This window comes from Stegodyphus dumicola, chromosome 3, assembly GCF_044657685.1.
Source record: "Stegodyphus dumicola isolate Sdum_Otavi_A_Nest chromosome 3, ASM4465768v1".
Taxonomy (NCBI): Eukaryota; Metazoa; Arthropoda; class Arachnida; order Araneae; family Eresidae; genus Stegodyphus; species Stegodyphus dumicola.
Genome location: NC_140770.1, coordinates 270811290 through 270837814, shown reverse-complemented (window position 1 = coordinate 270837814; position 26525 = coordinate 270811290). Strand labels below are relative to the sequence as shown.

The 26525-nt window shown below is 32.5% G+C and overlaps 2 protein-coding genes across 3 annotated transcripts in view; one reads left to right on the top strand and one right to left on the bottom strand.

The window, feature by feature from the left end:
- The window catches only part of LOC118191220 (endothelin-converting enzyme 1-like), a 121257-nt gene extending 96604 nt beyond the window's left edge, over positions 1-24653 (bottom strand). Inside the window, exons 1-4 of one of the 2 annotated variants that reach the window (XM_085814140.1) lie at positions 23982-24653; positions 18087-18194; positions 6625-6723; positions 2695-2844 (exon numbers count right to left, since the gene is read on the bottom strand). In XM_085814140.1, the coding sequence (XP_085670266.1) occupies positions 2695-2844; positions 6625-6723; positions 18087-18194; positions 23982-24027 (403 nt within the window). In that variant the 5' untranslated portion in view covers positions 24028-24653. The remainder of the gene's footprint in view (positions 1-2694; positions 2845-6624; positions 6724-18086; positions 18195-23981) is intronic. The other variant, XM_085814139.1, reaches the window with a different exon arrangement.
- Positions 1-26525, top strand: part of LOC146998342 (uncharacterized) — a 255903-nt gene that overhangs the window by 203107 nt on the left and 26271 nt on the right. The gene's annotated exons all lie outside the window — the stretch shown is intronic.

Sequence of the window (26525 nt, the reverse complement as noted above, 5' to 3'; positions counted from 1 at the left end):
GTATAAATATATCTCTCTGTACGTATATCCACTCTGTTGCTCGGCTCAGTGCGCTCAGTTATTTTTAAACTTATATTCTGGTAAATTTTGCATCTATTGCTTTAAAAATGATTGACTATGTTGTAATTTTCTTACGCTTGAAGTTTTCATGCCTTTAGTTAATCTGCATGCAGCATTTGTAGAATTACCAACAATTTAAAAGTTGTCTAAGCAGCTAATCCTAATACTTCTCACAATACCAGCCATATTTTTTACATCTGAAACTTTGCAGAATAGTGGATTTGTTGCCAATCTAGAGAAACTAAACTTCGCAACAACAAGGATGACGTCTTCTTCTATTATTGCGAATAAAATAATGCTTAATCTATGCAGGAATTATCATTAAAGTTTTGACCTTATCCGATATATTGACTCAGGATAACATCCACAACAAATTCAGTTTCTGTACCTTCAGTGTTTTTTTTTTTTTTTTCGAGTGTAACCAAAAGGAAACTTTTAGTTTTGTGCTCCGAAAAATCTGCCTGCTGGCCGAATTGCTTGTTTTGGCGTAGAAGCTGTAATTTTAATTGTAAAAATTGTTTTTTAATTGTTTTAACTGCATTTGGTGTTTTATATTTTTCTATATCTTTCATTATTTAATGAAGATGTTTTGAGTTTTTAATGTATTTTTCCCTTACCGCGAAGTGAGAACTGAATTAATTGAATGGAAAATGTATCTCTATTGAAATAAGTTTGAATGAAATGCAGGAAATAATGCGTATAATTTGATAATCCGTACATGGAAGTCTTGTGGTGTACACATCAGATTGTTTTCGGGTGGTGAGCTTCTTTACAAAAAATGTCTTAGTGAGTTCCTTAAATAAAATAAACGTAATACAAGCTAATGTTGTATCATATTTCAATTTACATAAATTTTAGTTTAAGCAGTTTGTATATTTTTTCTGAATATTCAGTTGATTTTTAATCGCGATCGTTTTCATCGTATCATTACATTGATTATCATAAAATCTATCTTTAAAGTTGACTCTGCATAAATATGATATTATTGAGTGCAAACAGGTTCGTAAGAGATTGCATGCACAAGTCCGATAACAGGTAATAAAATTTATTCTTATGAAAAGAAATATAACAGAACGCTGGAATTTTTCTCAGAGATATTCGTGCAAATATTCTCAATATCATGCAATAATAATCACTAGTTATGCTTCAAACTACTAAAAACGTTAACTAGAACGCAATGCGAATTGCATTTAAAGTGAAAGCTAATCCGATCACACACTGAACTTGCAATAACAACAACAGCTAATTAAACCAACTGAGCTAAGATCCACGTTTCGCTATACATGCCGAGAATAACATGCTATTTGCATGTTTTTATTCGGCTGTCGTAAGGTAGGTGCGTCTGGAGGCGCTTGAGGTAGAATGAATGCTGGAGCTAGGCTTGAGCGGAGATGTTCTCTGTTTGGCGTTTTATAGCTTTTAATCGGTCGCGAGTAAAATGTCTCGAGATTTATGGAAGAGAAAAGAGTAGAATTACGGTTACAGCTAACACGTTAGTATTACATAAAGAGATACTCATAAATTAAAGAGATACTCATTTAGTAACATTTTCTAAATAAGTATCTCTTTAATTTATACTTAAACATTTATTAAGTATAAATTAAAGCGATACTCATTTAGTAAATATTAAATGCACGTGCCCCTGTATTCTTACTTTTTCGGCATAGCTCACTCTTAAAATTTGTCTCGCGCTGCATTGCACGGAGAAATACAACAATTTTATTTATAATTCTACTGAAAATTAGCTATTTAATTGCAAAATCCGTAACAATATATTTACTGGTTATAAGAAGATTTCCAATAACTGGTAGAAAGCCAACAAGGAAGATATTATTTTACGACGACAACTCAAAGTAGAGAAAGATGGAGATTGAAATGACAATGCAATAATCATATTACAATACAAAGAGGAGAAACGAATGTAGCAGGAAAGCAACTTCCTCGATTCGAAATATTAAAAAACAAAGCTCGTAGCATTATTGATTGGCTGGATAATGTTCTTGAATAAGTTTCATATATTTAATGAGTCCAGTTTATATCTTCAGTAGTGGTAAGGTTATCAATTTTTATTTAATTGGTACATGTTAGTGAAAAGGTTGAGAACCGCTGGTTGAGACAAAGTTAGTTATAGGTAATATTTTAGTAATTCTAGATGTCTCTTACTTGCAAAAGTTTCTTTTTCTTTTAAAAATTAAGACAGCAATGAGTAAACAGAAATACTATTAAATAAACATAATAATATAATATAGCAAGATATAACATAGACCTATAAATAAAAATATCTCTTAAATATACAATAGGTAAATAAAATTATTAAACTTAAGTCAACTTAATATAATACGGAGAGATATAATACAGTCATGTAAAGAAAAATACGTCCCGAAGGCGAAACGGCCACGTCAAATAATCCCATTACCTCCCTGACGTATGAATAGTTTGTATGCATTCACAATTGTTTCATTTAGCTGTAATCTTTATGTAACTTTCATGATTTGTAATTAATGAAATGAGCGGGTTTCATCGTTCTAAGAAAAACAATAAAGATGATTCACATTTTTATGCCTCTATTTATTAAGGTTATCAGTTTCTCTTGCAATGAACTTGCTTGATAAAAGGTAAAGCACGTTTCCTTACCTCTCAGTATGTGCTTAGTCACGTTACCAAGACTTTTAAGAGCCTGTTGGCCATCATGGTCCTGTCTCTTTATCCAACTACCGCAGGAGAATTTATAGAAATCATCACAAGGATCCACAGTCTCATCTGTAAATGATAGGATGTCGGCAGCTGTATAGGAAAAGAAAATTCATTAATTACATAAGGATAATTTCAGTCCTTGTTTATTAACTGCTATTTCAAATTCTGAAATTAGGGTGAATTTCATTTTAAGGACAGAGAAACGGGAATATTTTCAACAAGTACAATGCCTAGATGAAAAACTTACCTATTACAGGAATTTTGCCAATGAAATTACACCACCATTTAACATATATATTTAAAATTAGCGGAAGTACCCGATGCCAGTTACGTTAGATTGAGAGTCATGTATCTAATACAGAGAGAACGATATCACTGTAATACTTCTCTAATAACAAAGCAAAAAATACGATTCATAGTTTACATTTTTCATTCTGATGCGATATGGAACCTCAATAAAAAATTTCGATACGAAAATAAAATAAATATTTCTCATTATACATCAACAATGGCACGCAGATTTTAATGATTTTGGTCTTTCTAATCAAAAGGCATAAAAGCTCAGGTTACATCCAATATTTCACCTATATTCAAATTCCAAAGAAATCAGAGAAGGAATCCGTGCAAAAGGTGGTCCAATAAAATTGATCTTGTGTTTCTAATTCATTGGCCATTGTTTGTGGGTGTATACATATATATATATTTCACAATTACGCGATAAAATGTCGTTCGAATCTTCAGTTACTTAGCAGATATACTTGCCATTTTAAATCAACTTAATCTAGCAATACCTGCAAGTTAAAAAGTTTGCCCCGCACGTTCACACGTTTGGCGAGGATGGATTCTCTGACTGAAACTGTGTAATGGTGCAAAATATTTTTTGCGCCTTCAAATTTAAAACGAAATCGTACAAATATGAATATATAGTCTTATTCCTCCCAGTTTCTACTTCGTTTACGTTTTACAAATACATTTATTACTCTACCAGTTCCGCAGAAATTGCTCTTACTAAATGCATAGTTATTTCACCTTTATTCACCATAAGACGTCCAATGTCACGGCCTCAAATTCTGTGCCAGAGGCCAAGCGACTTCTCGAATCGCACTTTTGAATTGGACCTATAGATGTTGCCACGAGCAAAGCCTCTGTTACAACGCGCGAAAACACAGCTACGAGCCGTAAATCGAAGCAGCTCTACAGCCGTCACAACAATATCGTCACTTATTTCTTCTACAATTAATACACCTTATCCTACATTTAATCATTTGGCTTAAATACATTTAAAAAAAAAAATTAACCCAAAAGAGCTATTAATCTTGTTTTGGCATTTTGCGGCGTTTCACTATAAACATAATTTCACCATTCAAATTGTTGCCACCAAATATTATCGCCCTGTATTATATTTAAAAAGATTAAATAATGAGGAACCTGCAAAAATATATGTATGCTTCTCGCATTGTGATAATCAACGAACAAGTCATGCTGTCCAGCTGTCTGCATTTAGAGACTACAGATGTAGTTTTACGAAATATGAATAGAAAATAAAACAAATTTCAAATTCAAATTAGGGCTTCCACATGTCCATATTCTATAGAAGTTTACATTATTCGAACTTTGTTGGTTCTAGGTACTGCGGTTTTATCACAATGCGAGAAAAATACATACATTCATGGAGATTCTACATTACTTAATATTTTTTTATATTAAGTAATGGAGTAATATAATATTTTTATTAATATTTTTCTTAATATTTTTCTATATTAAGTAAGGGCGATAATATTTGGTGGCAACAATTTGAAAAGTGATTCGCCGTTTAGTTTTCAACGCAAAATGCCAAAACGAAATTTATAGTCCTTCGAGGCAAATTGCCCCTTTGGACTAAAAATTATAAATTAAAATTATAAAATTAAATTACTATATTAATAAAATAAAATTAAATTACTATATACATAAAATTATATATTTCATAATATAATATAATAATTTTATTTTTGGATATACAAGCGTATTTTAGTATTTTTTTATATACAAGTGTGGCCCATCGGTGGGTTTTGCCGCCCCATGGAACAGACAAGTATGACCCACCGGTAGGTCAGGTCGCCTCACGGGAACATACAAGTATTATATTCCTTTTGTAGTCAAATTAATGACTCAAAGAACGATTGTAAAAGATAAACAATCATTTATTTAGAGATAAATCGTACTCGTTACTTAATAACCTACACGTAACGTATTCGTAAGCGTACATAACATAACAGATGTTCTTACTGCATCGTACCGATATACATTTCAATCGTACATCATTTGAATATATTTTTAAACTGTAAATAGAACGACATCCAGAAATTAGCTGTTGCCATTTTTCAGTAGATATTTTGTCTAATAACAATAAATAATTTACAATCGTGCCTACACAAGTATTACCCACCGGTGGGTCAGGCCGGCGTGAACGTGTTAAATTTTGTCACATGCGGATTTCCAACGAATTCCGCAAGTATTTCTTGCAGATAAGATCTTTGATTGCTTTGTGCGACTGTCTATTGAGCGGTGGTACCGAATTGTCATTTAGTGGCCACCACAAAAGAGGGTATCTGGTTGAGTAACAAAGGAAATATAATTTCTCGGGTGCGGTATGAAGTTTATTCGCGAACTTCCATAACAATGAAATCCTTCGGTGGAACTTAAATGAACAATTTTCTTCACTTGACATCATTCAACTTCTCCACGAGCAGGAAACGTTCGTTTCACTGCATTGATAATTACTGTAGGCCTGAGTGAAGGCATGTAAAGTCGATGCAAAATTTACATCAAAGATTAATGAAGTCAAAGCTCCTATTAATTCTCCTATTGGGTGGATATTCGTTTGTGATTAGTGAACTGCTTCCTAAATTGATATTACTCAGCGAAGTAAGGCTTCTTTTCCTCAGCTCACCAACAAAGAGGGTTTTTTTTTTTTTTTTTTTTTTTTTTTTTTGTCCAAGCGAAGTCTTATGAGCGATGCAAAAATAAAGCGTAACTGCGAACATGATTTAAAACGTGGAACTGCAATAAAATCTCTTCTTTTTTCTTCATATTTTTATTTATTTTGTTAAAAGCGAGCGAAAAATCTACTTTGTGATTTGCAAAATTTTAAAACATTGGGAGTAACACATCACACATCTTAAACACCGTCTAAAAATATTGAAATTACAAAGATAAATAACAGAGGTGTATTTGGTAAAACTGAAAACATTCCGAAAAATCCTTTTAGAGATTTGAAACAAATTTCAATTCGAAGATTGTTTTCCGATCTATTTACTAACATTCTGATATGACTTTTTCTAACATTAGAAACGAATATGTTAAATATGTCGCGAAAATAATTAATAAAATATTACGTAAAAGACAAAATTGAATTTTAAAAAGCTATTTTTATCAGTTTTCTTTATTATTTACATTACAAATAGTAATAGGAAGGGCTATTTAAATTTAATAGTAAGACAAAAAAAAATTATTATGTATTCGAGTTGAAATTTCTTTAAAAGTGTTTATGGGCTTATTTGAAGATTGTCAGTAACGCTGAACTTGTCATTTTTTTTTCTTTCTGCACCTATATCCAGAAAGATAAAATTACATTCAAATAGAATGCAATAACTAACGAACGTTTACACTAACATTGCAGTTAATGGCAAGAGCGCCGCTCAAATCAGTTAGCATATCCTAGCAATGGACAATTTAATGTGGCATTGACAGGTAACAATTGAAATTACATTTTCTTATCGCAATTGCAATAGGAGCTTAGAAATAGATGTTTCTGACCACGATAAAATAAAACAAAATCTTTTATGTATTTTAACAGAATTATAAATATGAAGGAAAAACGTTTCTTACCTGCCTTGACGCATGACGGTGTCTTACAGGTCTCGGATCCGTTGAGCAAAGGCAGTAGAATATCTCTGTTTTCTGGCAGATCAACAGGTAGATTTAAATCTGTAAGAGAATAACATTTCACGTTATATATATATTTTATATCTTAATTTAACAATAGCCTCTTAATTCCTCATTTTTAATTTGAGTATTTCCTCTGTGTATTCTAAAAATAGTAATACCTTTTGTGGATTAATTCCAGATCTTTTGTGTGACAGAGATTAATCTAGAAATGTGCATCATTTCTAGATTAATCTCTATCACATGGCTTGCGTAACGCTAATGACGTAGCTAATTCGGAACTTGGAGTCAGAATTTCGATAACTGAAACCTTTCTAACCTAAACCAAAACCCTCTCTTAGCAAATTTATCTTGGTTAATCTTTTTGGTTTCTCCTGGTTAATTTCTCTTGGTTAATTATTTCAAAAGTTAATAGAGTTGCCTGCGTACGGGTTCTTAATAGACTGAATGTGCAAGTCTGATAAAAGTTTAATAAAATTTATTCTTATCGGAAGAAATATAATAAAACGCTGGAATTTTCTTTGAAGATATTCATACAATATCAGACAATATACTCAGTAGCTATACTTTAAGCTACTAAAATCGTTGAAATACAACGCTATGCAAAGAGAAAGCTAATCCGCGAATTCGCAAAAATAAAAACAGTAGTTAGCGAAACAACAACTCGCAATAATTAAGCAGCTGAGCTGAGATGTTCTCTCTCTGACATTTTATATCTTTTCATCTGTCGCGGGAAAGTTATGGTCATTTCTTTGCTTCTCGAGATTTCTGGAAAGCAAAAAGAGAATTACGGTTACAGCTAACACAGTAGTCAATGACATTTATTCAGTTTCACTACAAATAAAAGAGATATTTATTTATCCAATGTTAAATACACGTGTTTTTACTTTTTGGTTTTTACTTCAAATAAGCCCATAAACTAAATACAAAATTTATAACAATACGTAAATCTAAACGTATTTTTAAATATAAACAATTTAAAAATATTAAACACTATTATGAAAACCTTTCAAAATTGTAGTAATACATCAAAAAAAGTTATTTTTTCCTCTGCAACGAATAATTTGAATCATCGCATATATTATCAGAAGATTCTAGATGGTGTTCTGGATTTTGGAATTTGTGATGACGCCATAGGTTCTGAGGAATATGTTAGAGAGATTGAACAGGTAACAGTGTCATTGAATTTCGTCTTCGAAATATAATTTCATTTCATGATTATTATCACAAGTAGCAATTTTAGACAAAAAGCCTTCGCTTGAAAGTCTTCCTCCATTCTGAGCAAATCCCAAATTTTCATTGGTGTTTTTCATCCATTTTTGATATATTAGTAGAAAGACGTTAATTTAAGAAGTTACTATGCTTAAACTACACGTAACAATTTAAGTAAAATCTTAATACGGAATAAAAGTTTAAATGCAAGAATTATTTCAGTTTCTATGAATATCTTACTCAGAAATTACGTAAAACCGCAGTGCTTTACTTCGCTAGAGCACTCTCATTAGAATTGATAGATTTAATCCTTGACTTTGCTATATTTTCACCTTCGGGTGAGCGAAGTTGCGTCCTAATTGACTTAATTACCACGAATGGGCTTAGGGCATAAAATTGAACTAGCTGGTAAAAATTTTATGTAATTGTATGCCAGTATTGAAAGAAGCGATCAATCTGATACGAGATGGCTGCGACTTGTTTTAAAAATGTATCGTGAAAGGTTACCAGCGTGGATATTCCGTCTGGGGTCGGCTGTACCATTTTTGGGGACTTTAACCCCTGCGCCGGCGAAAGGGAAAATTACCGAAAAAGATAATTTTGGCTAGCAAACAGTGCGATGAAGAATGCGCCAAAGAATGGTAGGACATTATAAAAGAAAAAAAAACTGAGGAACGGAAACGTTAAGAAGAAACTGAAAAACGAAAACGTCAAGAAGACATTGAAGAACGTAGGCGAAAAGAAAAATATGAGGAACGAAAACGAAAGTATGAAATGGAATTTGAACTGCAAAAATTACGTATTGAAGCAGAAATCAAAGAACTGTATTGGTTTCCTGCTATGAAGAGATAAGTTCGTCGACACATATCAAGGTATTTCGAATGACTCATCAACGAAATTGCATATGGAAAAAGCAGGGTCTTTTGTATCCTATTCCCCCAGGCCGCAGACCTATTGCAACAATACACATTGATCATCTTGGACCTTTCATCACAAGTTCTAAAAGAAACAAGGAATTGTTAGTCGTCAATGATAATATGACCTGACTCGTCCAATTATATGCTGCGGAAAACACATCTTCGAAACACGTACTGAAATCCTTGCTGTGTTTCATAGAAGAATTTGGATACCAAATCGTATAATATCAGATCGAGGTTCTTGTTTTACTTCAAAGTAATTTCAAAACTTTTGCAAGGAAAAGAGAATCCTTCATACATTAAACACAACCTCATATTCACAAGGAAATGGTATGGTCTAGAGATCGAACAGAACAATTTTATCAAAGATAGTAACATCAATGAAAAGTAAAGATCAAAAGGATTGGGACAAAAGAATTAAAGAAGTTGAGAGAAACTTGAATAACACAATCAGTAAAACTATTGGGAAAACACCATTTGAAATACTTCATGGATATATACTACGATTTCAAGACCAAGTTTTTGAGATTACTTGCTGATGGAGAAGCAGAACTTTGAAAGGAACCGGAAAAATTACAAAAAGAAGGTAGAGAAAAGATTGCTGGAGAGCAAGAAAAAATGAAAACTTATTATGACAAGAAGAAATTGGGATCTCTATCATTTGAACAAGGAGAAATGGTCGTAGTTAAAAGGAATTCAAAATCGACAGGAGAATCAACCAAAACTCAACCTAAGTATTATGATCCAATAGTTGTGACAGAAGTACTTCCGGGCGACACTTATAGAATATCACAACTAGAAGAAGCCTGCGATGATCACTTTTATGCATCAACTGCTCCTGTAAATCAACTAAAATCTTGGAAAATGCAGAAGCAAATGATGATGATGACAATGACGACGATGAGGATAATGACGAGGACGATGACGAACTTAAAAGGCTCAAGCGAACAGTGCGTAAATCATTGCGCTATAGAGATTTTCTGTAGGACTTGCAGATTTATTTTTTTTAATTATATTTCATTTTATTTGAGTCAGATGAGGTCAAAGAAGCAGGATTCAATCAGACGAGGTCAGCTTAACGTCGATGATTGCAGTTCGTTGTTTTCCTGCCTTTTCTTTCATGTCTTTTAGCGAGACTCCTGCGTTTCCATTTTACTCATTCTTTTGGAGCTCGGCTCCTACTTCTTGTTCTTTTTTTTTTTTTTTCGCAGGCGTCTGTTCCAGTTTTTTACTGGACTTCATATTATCTTCATTAGGAGTTGCTGGTTTGAAAAACACTCGTTTTTATTGACGCCAGGGACTACTCTTCTGATTGCGCTGATTATCATTCTTGCCCAACCATTATTAGGTTTTTCATTTTCGTTAACATTTTCATGTGCAGGATGATTGGACGTTGTTTCGCTGTTTTGTGTAATGGACTCTGTTTTTATCGCTTTAAGGGGACGGTGGACATCGAAAATTAGTTTTTTTTTAAGTTTTTGTGTTTTCAACAAGAAGTTTACACATATGCATATTGTAACATAAGTTTATAGAATGTATATTCAAAATTTCAATTTATTTTAAATTAAAAATTTTTAAAATAAATAATTAATTTTTAAATTAAAGATTAAAAATGCTCCTTGCGCTCTAATTTTCAATACTTTTTTTACTAATTTTTCCTTTAGTTACAAAGACTTAGCAAAAGTTTTTGTGTATCTGTTATGGAATATGATGGATCAAAAATTTTTAAAAAGGATTTTAGTGAACTTAAACCCATTTTTCTGAAAAATGTCATCTTTTCTTAAATATTATCACAAGTTTAAACTTCTTAATACCTCATATCCAAAAATGCATACGCAGTTCTACTGTAACATATCACAAGATAGCTTCTTCAAAATATCATTCATTTTGAACTAAAAATGAGTCGCATGGAGGATTTTCAAGACATACGAACTGCGAAAACATTTGTTTTGTGAAAACCGAATTTAAAGTTTTTCTTCAAACTTACCTTTAATACATGATCATGAGAAACAGCAAATTAACTTTAAATATGAATTTCTAAACACTAGATAACATTTTCGTATCTTTTAACTATTTTTAATCTCATAATATTAAATATGACAAATATAAACACATAGCAAATTGGTATGTGATTCAAAGTTATAGGGAGAAATAATTTATGCATTTCTATCCAAAGAAATTTTCAAAATTCACCCCCACCATATGTTTTACCTTCATTTGTCACATTTACATTATCTTTTAATGTTTTACAATATTTTTTAATATTTCTGGTTTTTTTTCCAAGCAGGTAAATATGCTGTTTGGAAAATATTCCAAGCAGGTAAATTTCCATATTTCCACGCAGGTAAATATGCTGTTTCTCTGTTTGCTTTGGTTCAAGCGACGTTGATCCCTCTTTTTTTTTTTTTTTTTTTTTTTTTAAATGAAGAGGGAAAACGAGTTTGTTTCCCCCTGCTCTATGTGTATAGCATTCACATGACCAAAGTTAAATTCATTAATAGTTGTCAATACAGACATTTCTAGTCTTTTTTTTTTTAGAAATAAACACTTCTTCTTTCTAATTTGGTTTTTTGCATACGATGTAGTAACGTATATGGAATATTACGAGAGTAAAAAATAAAATTCAATATTTTGGTTCATTTTTAGCTATTTTAAAGTCCACCGTCCCCTTAAACTCAATGATTTAATTGAAATAAAGAAATTTATAAAGGTTGCCCTCAGTGTTCTATTAGTGCTACTCTGTTCTGGGGCCTCATTATCGATAAATTTTAAAAATCTGATTATAAGTCTGGGCTCGACGTGGTGCCCTATGCTGACGACTTAGTTTTTCTTATTTCTGCGCAGTTCTTCAGAAAGGTATAAAAATTAAGTGCTACTTTGGCATACGGCTGTACGGATTTTGGCGATTTTGTTTTGGCGAGCGATACGACTTATGGTAAACTCATTGCTAGACTAGTTTATGGCTTCTAAATATTAAAAATCAATTTAATTTTGAATTTTTATTTGAAATAAAAATTTTATTCTTTATGATATTTTATGTAATTTTGTGGATGATGCAATGAATGACGTCACATTATTTTAAAAGTAATTGGTTTTAATATCTATAAATTTAACATAACATAACATTAGTGGCTCTTCCTTCTTATGAAAAGAAGGTAAAGAGCTTAGGCAATATTGCCCATTGCTCTTTCCGCCATTTGATCATTTAAATCAAAGGTTTTAAATGGTAACTCCCGTGAAAGGTAAATAATAAATAAATAGATAAGGTTTCAAACTGACACCAAATATATAGTATCAGCAAAAGATCCCATCTCTAAATTCAGGGTGTCTGTTAAATCGTGCAAACTTCCCAATTGGATGAAGAGCCGATTTAATCACTCCCAAACCACCAAACGCAAACTCTTGACCAAACAAGGGTTCGATGGTGAGTCTAAAATAAAATTAAAAAAATAAGTAAAAATAAATAAATTAATTAGTTAAATAAGGATGGCAGAGGTGCTTTCTCAAGCCAAATGGCCAGGTGGTGTATAAAGATTTGATATCTATTTCCAAATTATATTCCAAAACACAGCTATGAGAGAGAAATCCCTGCATAGTTTCCTTTACACACACACACACCATAAAAAAAAAAAAAAAAAAAAAAAAAAAAAAAACCTCACAGGGCGTCTCAATGCTTGTTTCTGATGGTTTCAAATTCATCTTACCTGTAGGTGTTTAGTATACATCAGAAACCCTATTATGCCAGAGAGCCCTTTGTATAGAAGGGCTTGTTCAAAGCTAATACAGAGAAACCCAAGGAATTTGTTTCTACGGACAGAAAACACCGGACATCGTCCCTGGAAGTGAAAAGGTGTTTCCTCTTCTCCACAAACTTGGCAGAGAGGAGATTCGATAAGACCACATTTGTGGAGATGCTTGGCCAGATAAGCATGTCCGATAACAATTTGAATTACCTGGCGTAAGTTAGTTCTACTGAGGTGTATGAGTTTACCTGATAAGTTAAGTGTACTGAGCACCAATTTAAAATGAGCACAGTCTGATAGCTTAGACCATATATCATCATGTTTGTTCTTTATCCAGCTTCTTACTTCTTTTTTAACAGTTTGATATGAAACTGGGTAAAATGGTTCTGGGCCAGACATGGGTAGTTGCGAAGCATCTTTAGCTACTTTCTCAGCTAGTTCATTTCCAGCAAAATCAGAATGACCTGGAACCCAGACTAAACTAATGGTGTTATGGGCCTGAGAAAGAGAATTGAGATCTTGAGTACAGTTCAAAACACAATTTTGTAATTTGACACGATTAGCCAGGCCAAGGATGGCTGATTGGCTATCAGAGAGAATATATATGTTCTTATCAACTGTATTTTTAGCTAAGAGCTTCCTGGCGACCATATTGAGCGCCAGAACCTCGACTTGGAAAACAGTTGTTAGTTTACCAAGGTATAGGTGAAATCTAATGAAATCTTTTCCAGATCCCTTGGTTCTTATAATAGCTCCGGTGAAGTTGGAGTTTGATCCATCTGTGTAACATTCAATTTATCCTGTTGAAATTAGGCCAATTAGAGATTCTATCTCATTCCTTTTTGGTATATAATTTGAGAATAGTTCATCTGGAACTATTGTTTTAGTAATTGCCTCTTTGGGTATATAGATTATAGGGATCTCATTGCCCAAGTCCAGGCATATGTCAATGTGGCTTTTCAGGTGGCTTTTATGACCGAAACCTGTCCTTTGGCACCATGTGCCATTTTTATTCAACCTATACATGGCTTTAATTGCTTTTCCGCTCAAAAATAATTTCAAGGGTGGAATTTGCAATAAAAATTCTAATGCATCAGTAGGGGTACTATTTAAAGCCCCACTAATGCATAGGCAAGCAAGTCTTTGAACCTTTTGTAAAATGTTTAAATATGTTCTTTTGTTAATAACATTGATCCAGACCACGCATCCGTAAGAAAGCATTGGCCGGACTATGGCAGTATAAATCCATAGAGTAGATTTTGGGTTAAGGCCCCATTGTTTACCAATGATTCGCCTGCAAAGTACTAGTACAATCTATAAATTTAATCTAATGTTTTAAACATTATTTAAGACTGTTAAATATTAAAATACAATTTAATTTTGAATTTTTAAATGATTTTATAATGAATGATTATTTAAATAACTTTAATTCTTTTCGTGATGTAATCAGTTCCCAGATTGGTTACAGAATATTTGTTATAGAGGTGTATTTATTCATAGCGGTGTTTTTGTTCTATTTCTTTTATGTATGAATGTAATAATAACCTTACTTTAGTATTTTATACTCATAGTAAATGTATTTATTTACATTTGCCTGCCACCATAAAAATCGACATTTCAACAAAAACGTAATCCATTACTTTTAACGATATTTATTTTTTTAAAGTTTAGAATACTTTACTATGCGTAAAATACGTAAAAACAGCGTTTTTCAAGATGGATGACGATCGTAAAAACCGCGCCAACGATTGAGCCAACGTAAATCGCCAAAAATCCGTGCAACCGTCTACCAAAGTAGCACCAAAAATTAGTTAACGATATTTATTAGTATTTCGAATCAGTGGAGCACATGCGAATAAATGATTTCAAATGCTGCAAAGACAGTTTTTATTTTATCCTAAAGTTGGTCGCCACGCTCGGCCTGCAAAACTTAGGTTTAATGGTACTATTTTGAAATTTAATAAGGAAATTAAATACCTTGGTGTTTATTCGGATTCAAAATTAAATTTTATTTATCATTTCAATCAAATTCAAAAACTTACTGGTTTTGTTATAAATTTTTGTAAGAGAAGTTATTCACCTAATATTTTAATTAAGAGATATAGTATTTTTAAATTATTATTATAATAATCTTTTTTGTTACCCATTGTTATATATAGGATTACAGCATTGGGTCACAGGCGGGGGACCCCATGTGTCTTGCTGGCACACCGCCTTTATGTGTTATTTATAGGTACTATTTTGATGAAGAAGTTTAAAGAAATGGTAGTTTAAATGCTATTAATTATGATATTATTCCGGTTTTCTCAAATCCATTTTCTGTTTTCAGTATTCACTTAATACATCCTGCATGTCGTATTTCTATTCTTTATAATGTCTATAATAAAGATCTGAGAAAGTATGAAATCATTACTGAGGGTTTCGGTTTTGAGGGTGGATTGGGCTCAGCATTTGTTTATTTTGATAAAGATTTTGCATGTCGACTGGAGTTAGAAACTAGTATAATTCACTTCATCAAACCGACCTCAGTGCAGTTCTCTATGCTCTTAAATGGAATGCTGAAAATAATTTTAATTATACCTCTATATTTTAGATTTACACAGATTGTGTATCTTCTTTAGAGACTCTCACTAATATTGAAAACTAGCGGAAGTACCCGATTCCGGTTAAGTTAGACTGAGAGTAGCGTATCTAACAACAGAGACAACGGTACCGCTGCAGTCCTTCTCTAATAACGATACAAAACATACGATTCATAGTCATACAGTTTTCAATCTGATTCGATATGGAACCCTCATAAAAAATTTCGATAGAAAGGTAAACAAATTCTCTCTTATTATATCAGCAACAATGGCACGTAGTTTTGAATAATTTACGTCTTTCTACTTAAATGGTAGTAAAAGCTCAAGTTCCATTCAATATTTCACCTTTATTCTATTTCAGTCGCTTAAATGGGGCAAAAAATTGATCATAATTGATTATATATAAATAACGTGAGAAAACACACATAGATTTTGTAAAACTTAAAATCTTTTATCAAGAAACACAACGATCTGAAAGCGAGCAGAGGCAACACTTTTCGAAGTAACGCGTTTTTATCTCCAACGCGCGAGTCTGTTGCCACTGGAAAAAAATAGAGCGAAAAGTAGTTTTTCAGAGTTTTTACTTAAGAACTCGACTGAATAAAGTCGTACGAAAATGGGAACAGGCGAAATGGCTTCCCACAAATATTTGGAATTGCAAATAATGCATTTAATGTTTAGAAATGCTATTTTTATTTCATTAGAAATTTTTATTAAGAAACTATACGCTATGAAAGAGAGCACTAGCAACAATTTTCCAAATAAAAGCAGATTTTTATCTCCAGAGTGCGAGTTTGTTGCCACTCGGAAAAATGAGAGTGAAAATTAGCGTTTTTAGAGTATTTAACTAATATTTCAGATTTTAGCTACTTTGTTTTTGGAAAAGTGGACGTCGACCTTTTTCAGAACTCAGAAAAGAGTGGTAGAATGTTTGGTGACGATATCTGTAGTCAATCGCGAGAAAACACACAAACACACTTTCTTCTTTATATATATAGATAATAATTCAATGATTATAGGTATTAAGAATATTTATAGAGACCTTACGTAATTTTTTTAATTAATTTTGGTTAAGTTACATGAGGGTATAACGGAAATGAGAGGGCAGATGTGCTCACCAAAGAAGCTGCCCTGGGGAGTGTCTCGGAGACGCCCTATGTTCAAGTTTCAAGAAGTATTGCTATTAGACCTATTGAAGAAAATTACTTTATGATTAGAAAAATAAATGATTTTCTTCTGAAAGGAAAGTAAGGCATTTGAAACGTAAAAATATAATAAGGAAAAACCATATTGTGCATAATGACATAGGCATTAACCAATTTTTAACCGGACATCTCTTCAGGTTTGGGCTGCAGGGCTGGTGGGAATCAGTTATTGAAACTTGACGTTTTCGTACGTTTCTGTTCTTTGAAATGCAAGCGCGAGTTCTGATTTTGTACTTTTATGTATTGTTCCTTGTTATTTGGTTTTTTATGTATGTTGTATATTCGTGATCCCCTTTTCTTTTACATTTTGGTTTTGTTTTTATCAATATATAATTTATTTAGTTAGTTTTTATTAGCTCTTCTTTTTAGCCTATTACGCCGTCTATATTCAACCAATACTGAAAAGAGTTATTATGAAGTATTTTCGGCTGAATGTATTCTTATTGGTTTATTTAGTTTCTTTATACTAGCGTTTTTTTTTTTTTTTTTTTACTCTGGGCGCTGGAACTGTTTAACAATTACCAGAATAATGAGTATTGTATTATAATACCGACTATTGAACTTTTGTTACACGGAACCTTGTAAACATGTGCAAAGGCTGTTATACTCTGTAAAATGTAAACATTGCTGTGGCCACTTGGGGTGTAGGACTAGCGTGCGGCATGCACTCGGCGCTGTGATTCAGAGGTTTTTGGGAGCCGACTATGTGACCCCGCTAACATCTGACGGGGTTCTTTTGGTAACTCGGGCTTTTGTTTCTCGTTTGTGTTTAATTGATGGCCCCTATTCATTTTTGGGACATGGCGGGGCTGCTGGTCGTGCTCGTTTGTGGTTGGATTCGGTGCAGTCCTTTTGGTTTTATAACCTACTTGTTTGGTTTGGTGGGTCGGGCTGCGCCCACGGTATCTTCTTTGGTGGCGATTGTTTGTTTTTGTTCTTATTTCTTGGTTTTCGCTGCACTAAGCATAATTAAACATATATTCTGATCCTGTTCGCGTCCTTCCTTTTTTTTTTATTTTGGGTCGTCACTACCGCGTCAGGAAAGCCACGCATATGTATGTGTTTATCCATTCGTTTAAGTGCATTTTATCTCCAGAAAATTTGTAACCCCTCTGCTGTATATATGTATATATAGAGAGAAAGTCTGGGTTTCTTTCGCTTTTGTCTGTAATTTTCAACTTCTGTCTAATTTTCTAACCTAAGTTTTTATATCCTTATTTCCTTCTAATAGCTCGATATACCGCTTTGTGAAGTCAAAGTCTGTTATTTATGATGATGTAAATGTTTCGTTATAGTATTAAAAGATACCACTGAAAGGCAGAATACGCAACTCTGATTTTGCAAAAAGGCTTTCTGTACACTTAATAAGCAGAACATGCAAAGCCTTCTGCATCTTTACGTGGCAATAAATATTATTTATTTTTAGAACTGAGAGAGATGATCGAAATTAAGTTTTAGAATTTTTTTTCCTGCTTTTTCTCAAGAATACTCAAAAAAATGAAGATATAAGAAAAGTCATTCACTAATTACGTTTTCATTGGATTACAGTAGTTCTGAATGTCAATGTATGTTCATGTGCCGTAGGAATCCTTAAGTAGGTCAGAGAGCCATGTAGGTGTGAGCAAGTAAGAACACACGCTACATTTGAGGTTGTACTAAAAATGAGCAAGTGTTATTGAGAAGAAACAGAGACAATTATAACATATTTGAAATAACCTCTAGTAAAAAACTAATGAAAGTGTTTACCTTCTTTAACACATAAGGGTGTCAGACAGAGATCGGATACAGAAGAGACATTAAAAGGCAACAGACGAAGATTTGTGGAGGTTGGCACATAGAAATTTCTACTGGAATCTGAAAAACAAAATTCATTCGTTTAGCAATTATGAAATATATTGATTTATGTGTTCATACATCACGAAATCTCCCTAAAACGATACCCTCATGATTCAAGATTTTTTGAAAGTGGTCAGCTGGGAGAACATTAATAATGACATTTTTCAGTACACCATTCAATTATGGTTTTGGAAATGACCTATTTTCAGAAATTCTCGACCTGGAGAGGTAGATAGATACATGACACATTTTGATGCATACACACACACACACACCATATATGTGAAGAGCGTTTTTCCAATTCGTTCTCTTTCAAGCTATGAAAGTGAATGAATTGAAAACTATATTTTTGGTTTTATGAATCTTCCGAACATAGTGAGAAAATTTTGGTGCATCACAATTGTATTGTGATTGTAAAAATGTTCAAGTACACCGTATTTAAGTAATAAACTACTACTATGTGAAATGGTGAAGCAAAAATTGATTGCTATCACATCCACTCTTGCATTGGATCGTCTTGTACTGTACTCATTGCAATTGTTTAATTTTATACAAATATAATAATATGGTGAGCCACTATAAGAGTTTTCATATAGTAAATTAGAAACAGAAAAAATATGATTTGAACCCATTTTTACTTCCTTGTACGAAGTAAAGGAAGTAATGTAATCGCGAAACATTCCAGGTATCATATTTCAACGAAAATATCCATTTTGACAGGTATTGAATGCAATTTAACAATATTTTTAATATATTCTGTAAAGACAGAATAAAGGTCTCTTTTTTCCTAAACTCACTATAAAATGTATTTAAAATGCATTGAGAACAGATTTTTTCGTGACTTTTCTAAGTTGGTACGTATGTATGTATCTCGCATAACACAAAAAGATTAGTCGCAGAGCGCTGAAATTTTGTATACAGGACTGCTATTACATGTAGCTGTGCACTTCCTTTTTTTGTTTGCAATAGGCTGCACCAAAAGTATATATATAAGTACCCACTCTGTTACTCGGCTCAGTGAGCTCCGGTTTTTATTTTTATATGTTGGTAAATTGTACAGTTTTCACCTTAAAAATGAGTTAACTATGTGGTTCTTATCTTTCGGTTAATGATTTCATGCCTTTAGTTAATCTGCATGCAACAGTTGCAGAATTATTAACAATTTAAAATTTGTTTAGGCGGCTAAGCCTAATTTTTTTCCTACAGCAGCCATATTTGTTTACATTTAAAACTTAGCAGAATAGTGAATTATATCTTTCTGCTCCTTCAGTGCCTTTTTGCTGAGTGGGGCCAAAAGGAAACTTTTAGCTTTGTGCACTAAAAACTATGCCTCTTTCCCAGTTGGCGGAATTGCTTGCTTAGAAACTGTAATTTTAACTGTAAAAATAGTTTTTTTTAATTGTTTTAACTGTATTTGTTGTTTTATGCTTTCCTATATCTTTCAGTTTTTTAATGAAGATGTTTTGAGTTTTTACGTAAATGTTTGCCTTGTTGCGAAGTGAGGACTGAATTAATTGAATGAGAAATACATCTCTAATGCAATTCGAGGAAATAAGCTTAAATGAAATGTAGGAAAAATTCTTATAATTTAATATTCCGTACAAGAAAGTCATGTGGTGTACACATCAGATTTTTTAATGAAATATTTGTCCGTAAATTTTAGGGGTTCAAACTCAACAAATTTCATGAAATACAGTCTGCACCCTGCTTCAAAGAAAACAATTTCAGCAAAATCAGTTTCAAACAATGAAACTTCATTCGTGTCCAGATGCAATCTGGATCTACGCACTGTAAATAAAAAGGAAATTGTTTGAAAGTTTTCGTAGTAGATAATAAGAATATTTTGTTACCTTTGCAGCAGACTGCGGAAAATACCCTCACGTAAAATATGCGGGCGTCTAAATGGCCATCACGCATCTTAGCAGCTAAACGTCATATTATTAACATTTCTTTGGGGGAATGAATGAATTCCAGGTTTACGTTTTTCGATAATTCTTGCTTCAGTTATTTACTCACGCTCAAACTCTTGATATCAAATTCTTTAATCTTCGAGTAGTTTAAATGAAGAGCATATGTTACAGCAACTAGCTTTTTAGGTTTAAGTGTTTCAAAGCCAATGTCTATTATTCTTCATGCTCCATACTGTTTTTACATCTCATTTTACATCGATTTATCAGAAACTTATTTTCCTATGTTAAAACAGATTTTTGTATCCTTATTATTTCAGGAACAGTTTAAATGGCCTTTAAATAATAGGTTTCAAGAAAATTAAAATAAGAAAAGGAGAAATGTCTGAAAGCTTTAAGGTTTTATATTACGCCTAAAGCTGCGTTTTTAACGTTTTGTGTGTTACATTTTGTGTGTTACGGACGTGGGTGTTTGCGTGTGATTTTGAGGATAAAGAATTAGTTGTTTACTTACTTTAAAATGCTGCATATTTTAAGCATATTAAAATGCATAATCTCTTATAAAACAAAACTGTATAAAAGAAAAATAAATCTACCTTACTCTACAATAATTAGGCATTTTGACTAAAGAAACAAAGGCAACTTTGTTTTCTTCCAATGGCGGGCTCTAGTCGTTTATAGGAGACGGCCATTATTAAGGCCAGAAGAGGTGACCTCTATTAGAGGTACATGATAGGTGGGCCACCGCTGCCTCTTGTGCAGAAAGAAACAAAATACATAAATGCCTTCTCCGGGATTCGAACCCAAGCCCTTCACTTGCAGTAGTCAGAATCGGTAACCACTTTCCTGTCTGGGCTTCCATAAAGATAGTGTAGAGTGTAGTTATTTTGAATTTCCTATTATCGGGATGAGCTGTCTACTTCAATAACTGAAGTTCCGAATGGGTTTTTAACGAAAAGATGTTGATTTATTAAATTTTAACTGCCCTCCGTATCATTGAAAATTAAACTCTTATACGAAATATCGAATCAATTTTTATAGAAAGTGTATGAAAATTAAAAATTATACTAAATAAGAAATATATAATAAATTATAAAGGACAGATTAAATATTAGTGAATTGAAGTTGATTGAATAGACAGAAAAATTAAGATATTGAGATTAGCATATTACAACCATAGATGACACTACTCGAATTTGTAGGGCCTTTTAAGGGGAGTCGGAACCCCCATTCCGACAATGTTCAATTGGCCATTTTCGATATACCTTTTCTCAAAATCTGCTGTAGATACACGTTTGAATTTTTTTTGTCTAATTACAGTACCCCTCTCAGATTATACTGAAATGAGCTATTCAAACATTTTGAGTTTTAGAATAGTTTATAGAATATTGTATTAGGCATAGTAAAATTTAGCACTTTTCTCGAAAAAAAAAATCTGAAAGGATTCTGTTTTTAAATTACGTCCAATGGGGCGTTTTTTAAACATTTGTCTGTTACCTTTATTTATTAAATATCACGTTCTTCGCACTTAAACCATAAAATTCAGTTTAAGAGCAATATCACAAAACAGTTTTAAATTGAACATATCCTTTAGAAATTCCGATACACAGTCTTGGGCGCTGCAGATAAAAATGTTTTTTCTGTACACCGTTGCCATTGCTCGCTTTGAAATCCTTGAGTTTGTTAATCAAAAATTCGTTAAATATCTACAAAATATGAAATCGGTAATAACAAAAATTCCAAATTTAAAATTTGGCCTTCTACATGCCCTTATTCGCAGGAGGATTACGTCATTCATAATTTGATGGCTTTATGTACCGTTGTTTTATTACAATGCGAGTAATATACATACATTTATGCAGATTTTTCATTATTTAATTTCTTCAAATATAATGCTTCAAATATAATGCTCTAACATTTGGTGGCAAAAGTTTGAAAAGTGAAATGGACATTTATTATGAACCAACACAAAATCGCAAAACGAAAACAATAGTCCTTCAGGAACATTTTAAACATTTTGTCTGTTACCTTTAGTTATTGCATATCACGTTCTTAGCACTTAAACCATTAAATTCAGTTTAACAGCAATATCGAAAAACATTCCCTTTAGGACTAAAAAAAAAGAAAAATTGAAGTTTTTTCTCTTAGTTTATCTCAAAAAGTTCCCTTCAGTTAACATTAGGAAACATAATAAACAAGCCATGAAAATTTATATACTGAGCAGCAGTTCATGAGAAAAGGTTAATCGAGTATAAAAAATCGCGTTTGGAGAAAAGCGCATTATGCAAAAATCCCTATTTATTCGATGACAAATTAAAACTAGTTTACAGTCCTAATTTTCATAGAGGTAAAAGTATGGTGTTTTTACAAAGGTAAAAGTGTAGAGAAATTGAAAATGCAAAAATTCCAAATCAGCATCTTTTGAAGAATTTTTTGGCTTCCGACACTTCTTAAACGCTACAGAAGATGCCATTTATTTTGATTATTTATACTGAATTTTCTAGAGAATAAATTGACATGACTAAGTAAAGATTACGTAGAAATTGCTTGTGAAAATTTTGTGCTCATTAACTTCTGCTCTTTCATGTTACACGGTTTATGTTATTAACTTTTCAAGTATTGTGAAGAAAACAAATTGCAAAATTTCATTAAAATTGACAAAAAAAAAAAAAAAAAAGAAAAAAGAAAAAAAAGAAAAAAAGAAAAAAAAAAATTCAAATCACTTTTTAAATTAGTTTATATCGCTTTAACGATTACAATCAAATTTATGCTAAACATATAAAGTTATGCTTCGTAACTCTGAGGTATGCTATTCAGAAAGCTTAAAATTTTTTGTTCGCAAATATGTAAATTACATTCAAGAATAATAATTGGTGTTGTTTCCTTATTACCTTTTCAAACATTTATATTTTGGTCAATTTTACTGCCTTTATAATAGAAGAACAGTGCTTTTCTTCTAGAGCCAACTTCAGTAGAAGATTAAATTATATCTAACTTTAAGTTTTCCTTTCAAGAACATCATCTTTTTAATACTCAATGAATGTTATTCATTTTGACATCTCCCGTTGTTCTTAAAATCTCTTTTGCTCAAGTTCATTCAATGATATTAAAATCCAAATATTTTCCGATGGATTTTATGAAAAGCACGGTACCATATCGCATGTTACCCGATGTTTCTTATCCATTAGTTACAGTCAAATTATCAGACTGAAGATTTTGAAGTAGAATGCAGAATATCAGTATGCGTTTGGTAACAAGCACTAACAGTCGGAAATTAGCGTTGTTACCTAAAGATTAGTTCTAATCCGTTCAGTACTAAATATACAAAAGTTAAATTTATTGATTTATATCATGATTACCGCCCAACCGGGTAGGGATTAGTGATTCTGGTTTCCATACCGATGGGCCCGGGTTCGGAAACAGTATAAGGCATCGATCTTTGTTAATGAATAATGTCTATGCGGCATGGGGCAATCTAAACAGGCGGCGAGCCGAAATCCTCTCGAGAAGTTGTGGTAGGGATAGATTGGTTGAAGACCTTCGGATACGTCCCCCTCCCACTGGGGGTACAGTTCCTCGGAATTGGGGCGGAGCTGAACTAAAGTCGGGCTGTCAGTTGTATGGTGCTCAAGGCTCATTTGACTCCTTGCCACGATGAATGTCATGGATTTATGCTGACCATAGTCAGGGAAGTAAGATTGATAACAGCGGCAACATATCGTTATTATTGATCAAGTACACATTATGCAGGTGGGTGCATCACTACACCGACTCAGGAATTGTAATTCAATACTTTCAATGGTACTAATAGTGAAATGCTTCAGTTACAGATTATTTGAAATTAATATAATAGCATTTACAATAGTAATTTACAATTTAATATGTAGTTTGTACTTACCTGTCAACACCAACAGTCTACAAAGAACGTCCTTTATAATTTCCATTACGGCTGTTTGTTATTATTACCTTCGTGCGCCTGTTTGCAATTATGACTACTAAAGATAGGAAAACAATTCCAATATTTCTTTCAAGTTGCAAAACTTAACAATCTCACTATCTAAGAACTTAAAGGTATAAAGTGGGTTTGTCCCAATGCGACCAAATACAGATGGTGCTGCATAAACTATACGAACTCTATCCGATAGCTAGTAATTGTAATGAAAATGTCTTTGATTGAATTAATGAAAAGCTTGTTCTTCCATTATGCCAATATGCACGTTTAAATAAACAGGACAGGAGGAATGAGTGTCAACAGTAACTTTTATGTGACAACACTGCGGTTGACAGAACACATGTGCAGAAATTTACACAATGCTCGTAAACTTGTTGGGCATTGTTCGTATAAATGCTGCTTTTCTCATTATGAGGAAATTTGACATTCAGCAGATGTATCGACTGCACCAAAAAAAAAGGGTCATGTACAAATAAAATGATTTTTTACCGCAGACGAAGACGCAATACAGAAAAGAAATGACAATTTAATTTTTCAGCATTAGGTTATTTATTGCTGCATACGCATTGTCCATTCAATAAAAGACTGATTCTGAATGGCATCTTTCATCCGTCCATATGTTTCGAGCTAATGAAAGGTTGATGAACATATTGCAAATATAAATGGTTTCAGGCCGAAGGAACATATTGAAGATAAAAAACGATATTCAACTGACTGCTCTGACCTTTGAGGGCGAAAAGTTACTTGTCGCTAAATAAATAAATAAATGAGCACCTTAAGAAATTTAGAACGACTTTAACGCCTGTGTACTTCCAGTAGAAATAGTTCTATAGAAAGATAAAATTTTACGGATGACCATCCAAAATACAATAGCATGAAGAACAAGAAATGGGAGGAAAATACTTAAGTGGAGAACTTTTACCTTGATGACTGTAAGTGCACTTTATAAAATGGCTGAATAATTTAATGTCTAGGGAAATACATAAATTAGTCCAAATGACAATTTAATTTGAACATTTAATGATGATTATGAACGATTTTTGCAGATTGTGAGATTGGAACACAGTAACATAGATATTTAAGAAAATTATCACAAAAAAGAAAAATAAGAAAAATATCTTTCATCTTTATAACGTCGTTTACATCGGTGGCCTCTTATGTGCTTTTTACATATAATAAAGACTTGTATATGTAATAAAGACGAATGAAACAGTAGCGAATGAGTCGAAAGAAAAGTTATCGTTTTGGTGACAGTTTATAACACCTACAAGCTACCCATGACAGTGCGTCGAAAGAAATACATGTTTGTTTTCTTGATATATGATTGGTTGGACAAACAGCACGAACATTTTCATTTCAAAAATCCTGCGTACTTAGGCGGGACATCAGTTTTAACGATACATTTTTCGTCTAGGATACTTCCCACTGTATGAAAAGGAGAAACTCATTTCGTGGAAAGGTTTATTCTAGCCTCACATTGCGTTAGATGAACTAACGCCATTAGTATTTCACTATATTCTCTGGAATTTAAACCAGAAGATATTAGTGCTTCCAAGAATTTATCTAAAAATACTTCCTAATCTATTTTCGAAATGCGGTTTGCTGTGGTCATTGAACAAATGCAGTACTTGCAGAAAGTGACACTTAAAATAATTATTAAAGTAATTAATTAAGTATTATTCTTCTAGAAACATTCAAATTTTGTATCTCAGTAATCTTGTTTCAAGAGAGGAACTATTAATTGAAAATGAGTGTTGTATTTAATGATAAACTATATGTTTTTCTACCAACTAAGCTGGGCAATAAATCGGATACGATTATGAAAACTAATTTAGCTCTGTTACGGATCACATTGTTAAAACGGGAAGACTATGAAGATAAATGAAGCTCCGGTGATTTATTTCCTGTGTAATATTAAAACACGGACCAGTTTCAATAACAAATCCTCCACAAAGGCATTCCTTTCTATAGTCTTAGTTTTCCCTTAATCAAATAATTCAAATCCACGTTCTGTATTTTTCGGCGAACATCGTAAACACACATATTTATTAAACAAATTTATGCGTATTTAGTTCAGTACGAAACAGCCCAAATTAGCTCCCGCAGTCACATTCCGCTTTAACTATTTTTTCATATTTATTGAAACATATTTTTTCATATTTACTGAAAATATGGATAGCATTTAACCCTTTGCGGCACAGTGCGCCCAGTCTGGACACACCTAAATATTTCCCTCTGCACGCGCAGAAAAACTGAATAAAAAACGATTTATAGGTTACTATAGGTTACTCTGAACCTTCTTTATTTATAGTAGACGGCAGCTTAACACAAACCAATCCATATATTTTAGCCATGTTTAGTTTTTTAAGACTGTCATTTTTCAAAGAAATCTTCCAGATATTTTTTAGGGTATAAAAGGAATTGTTTGAAAAGATATGTATATGTTACTTTTTTAGCTGTATGCTAATCTCCTTATTCTATATTAGTTTT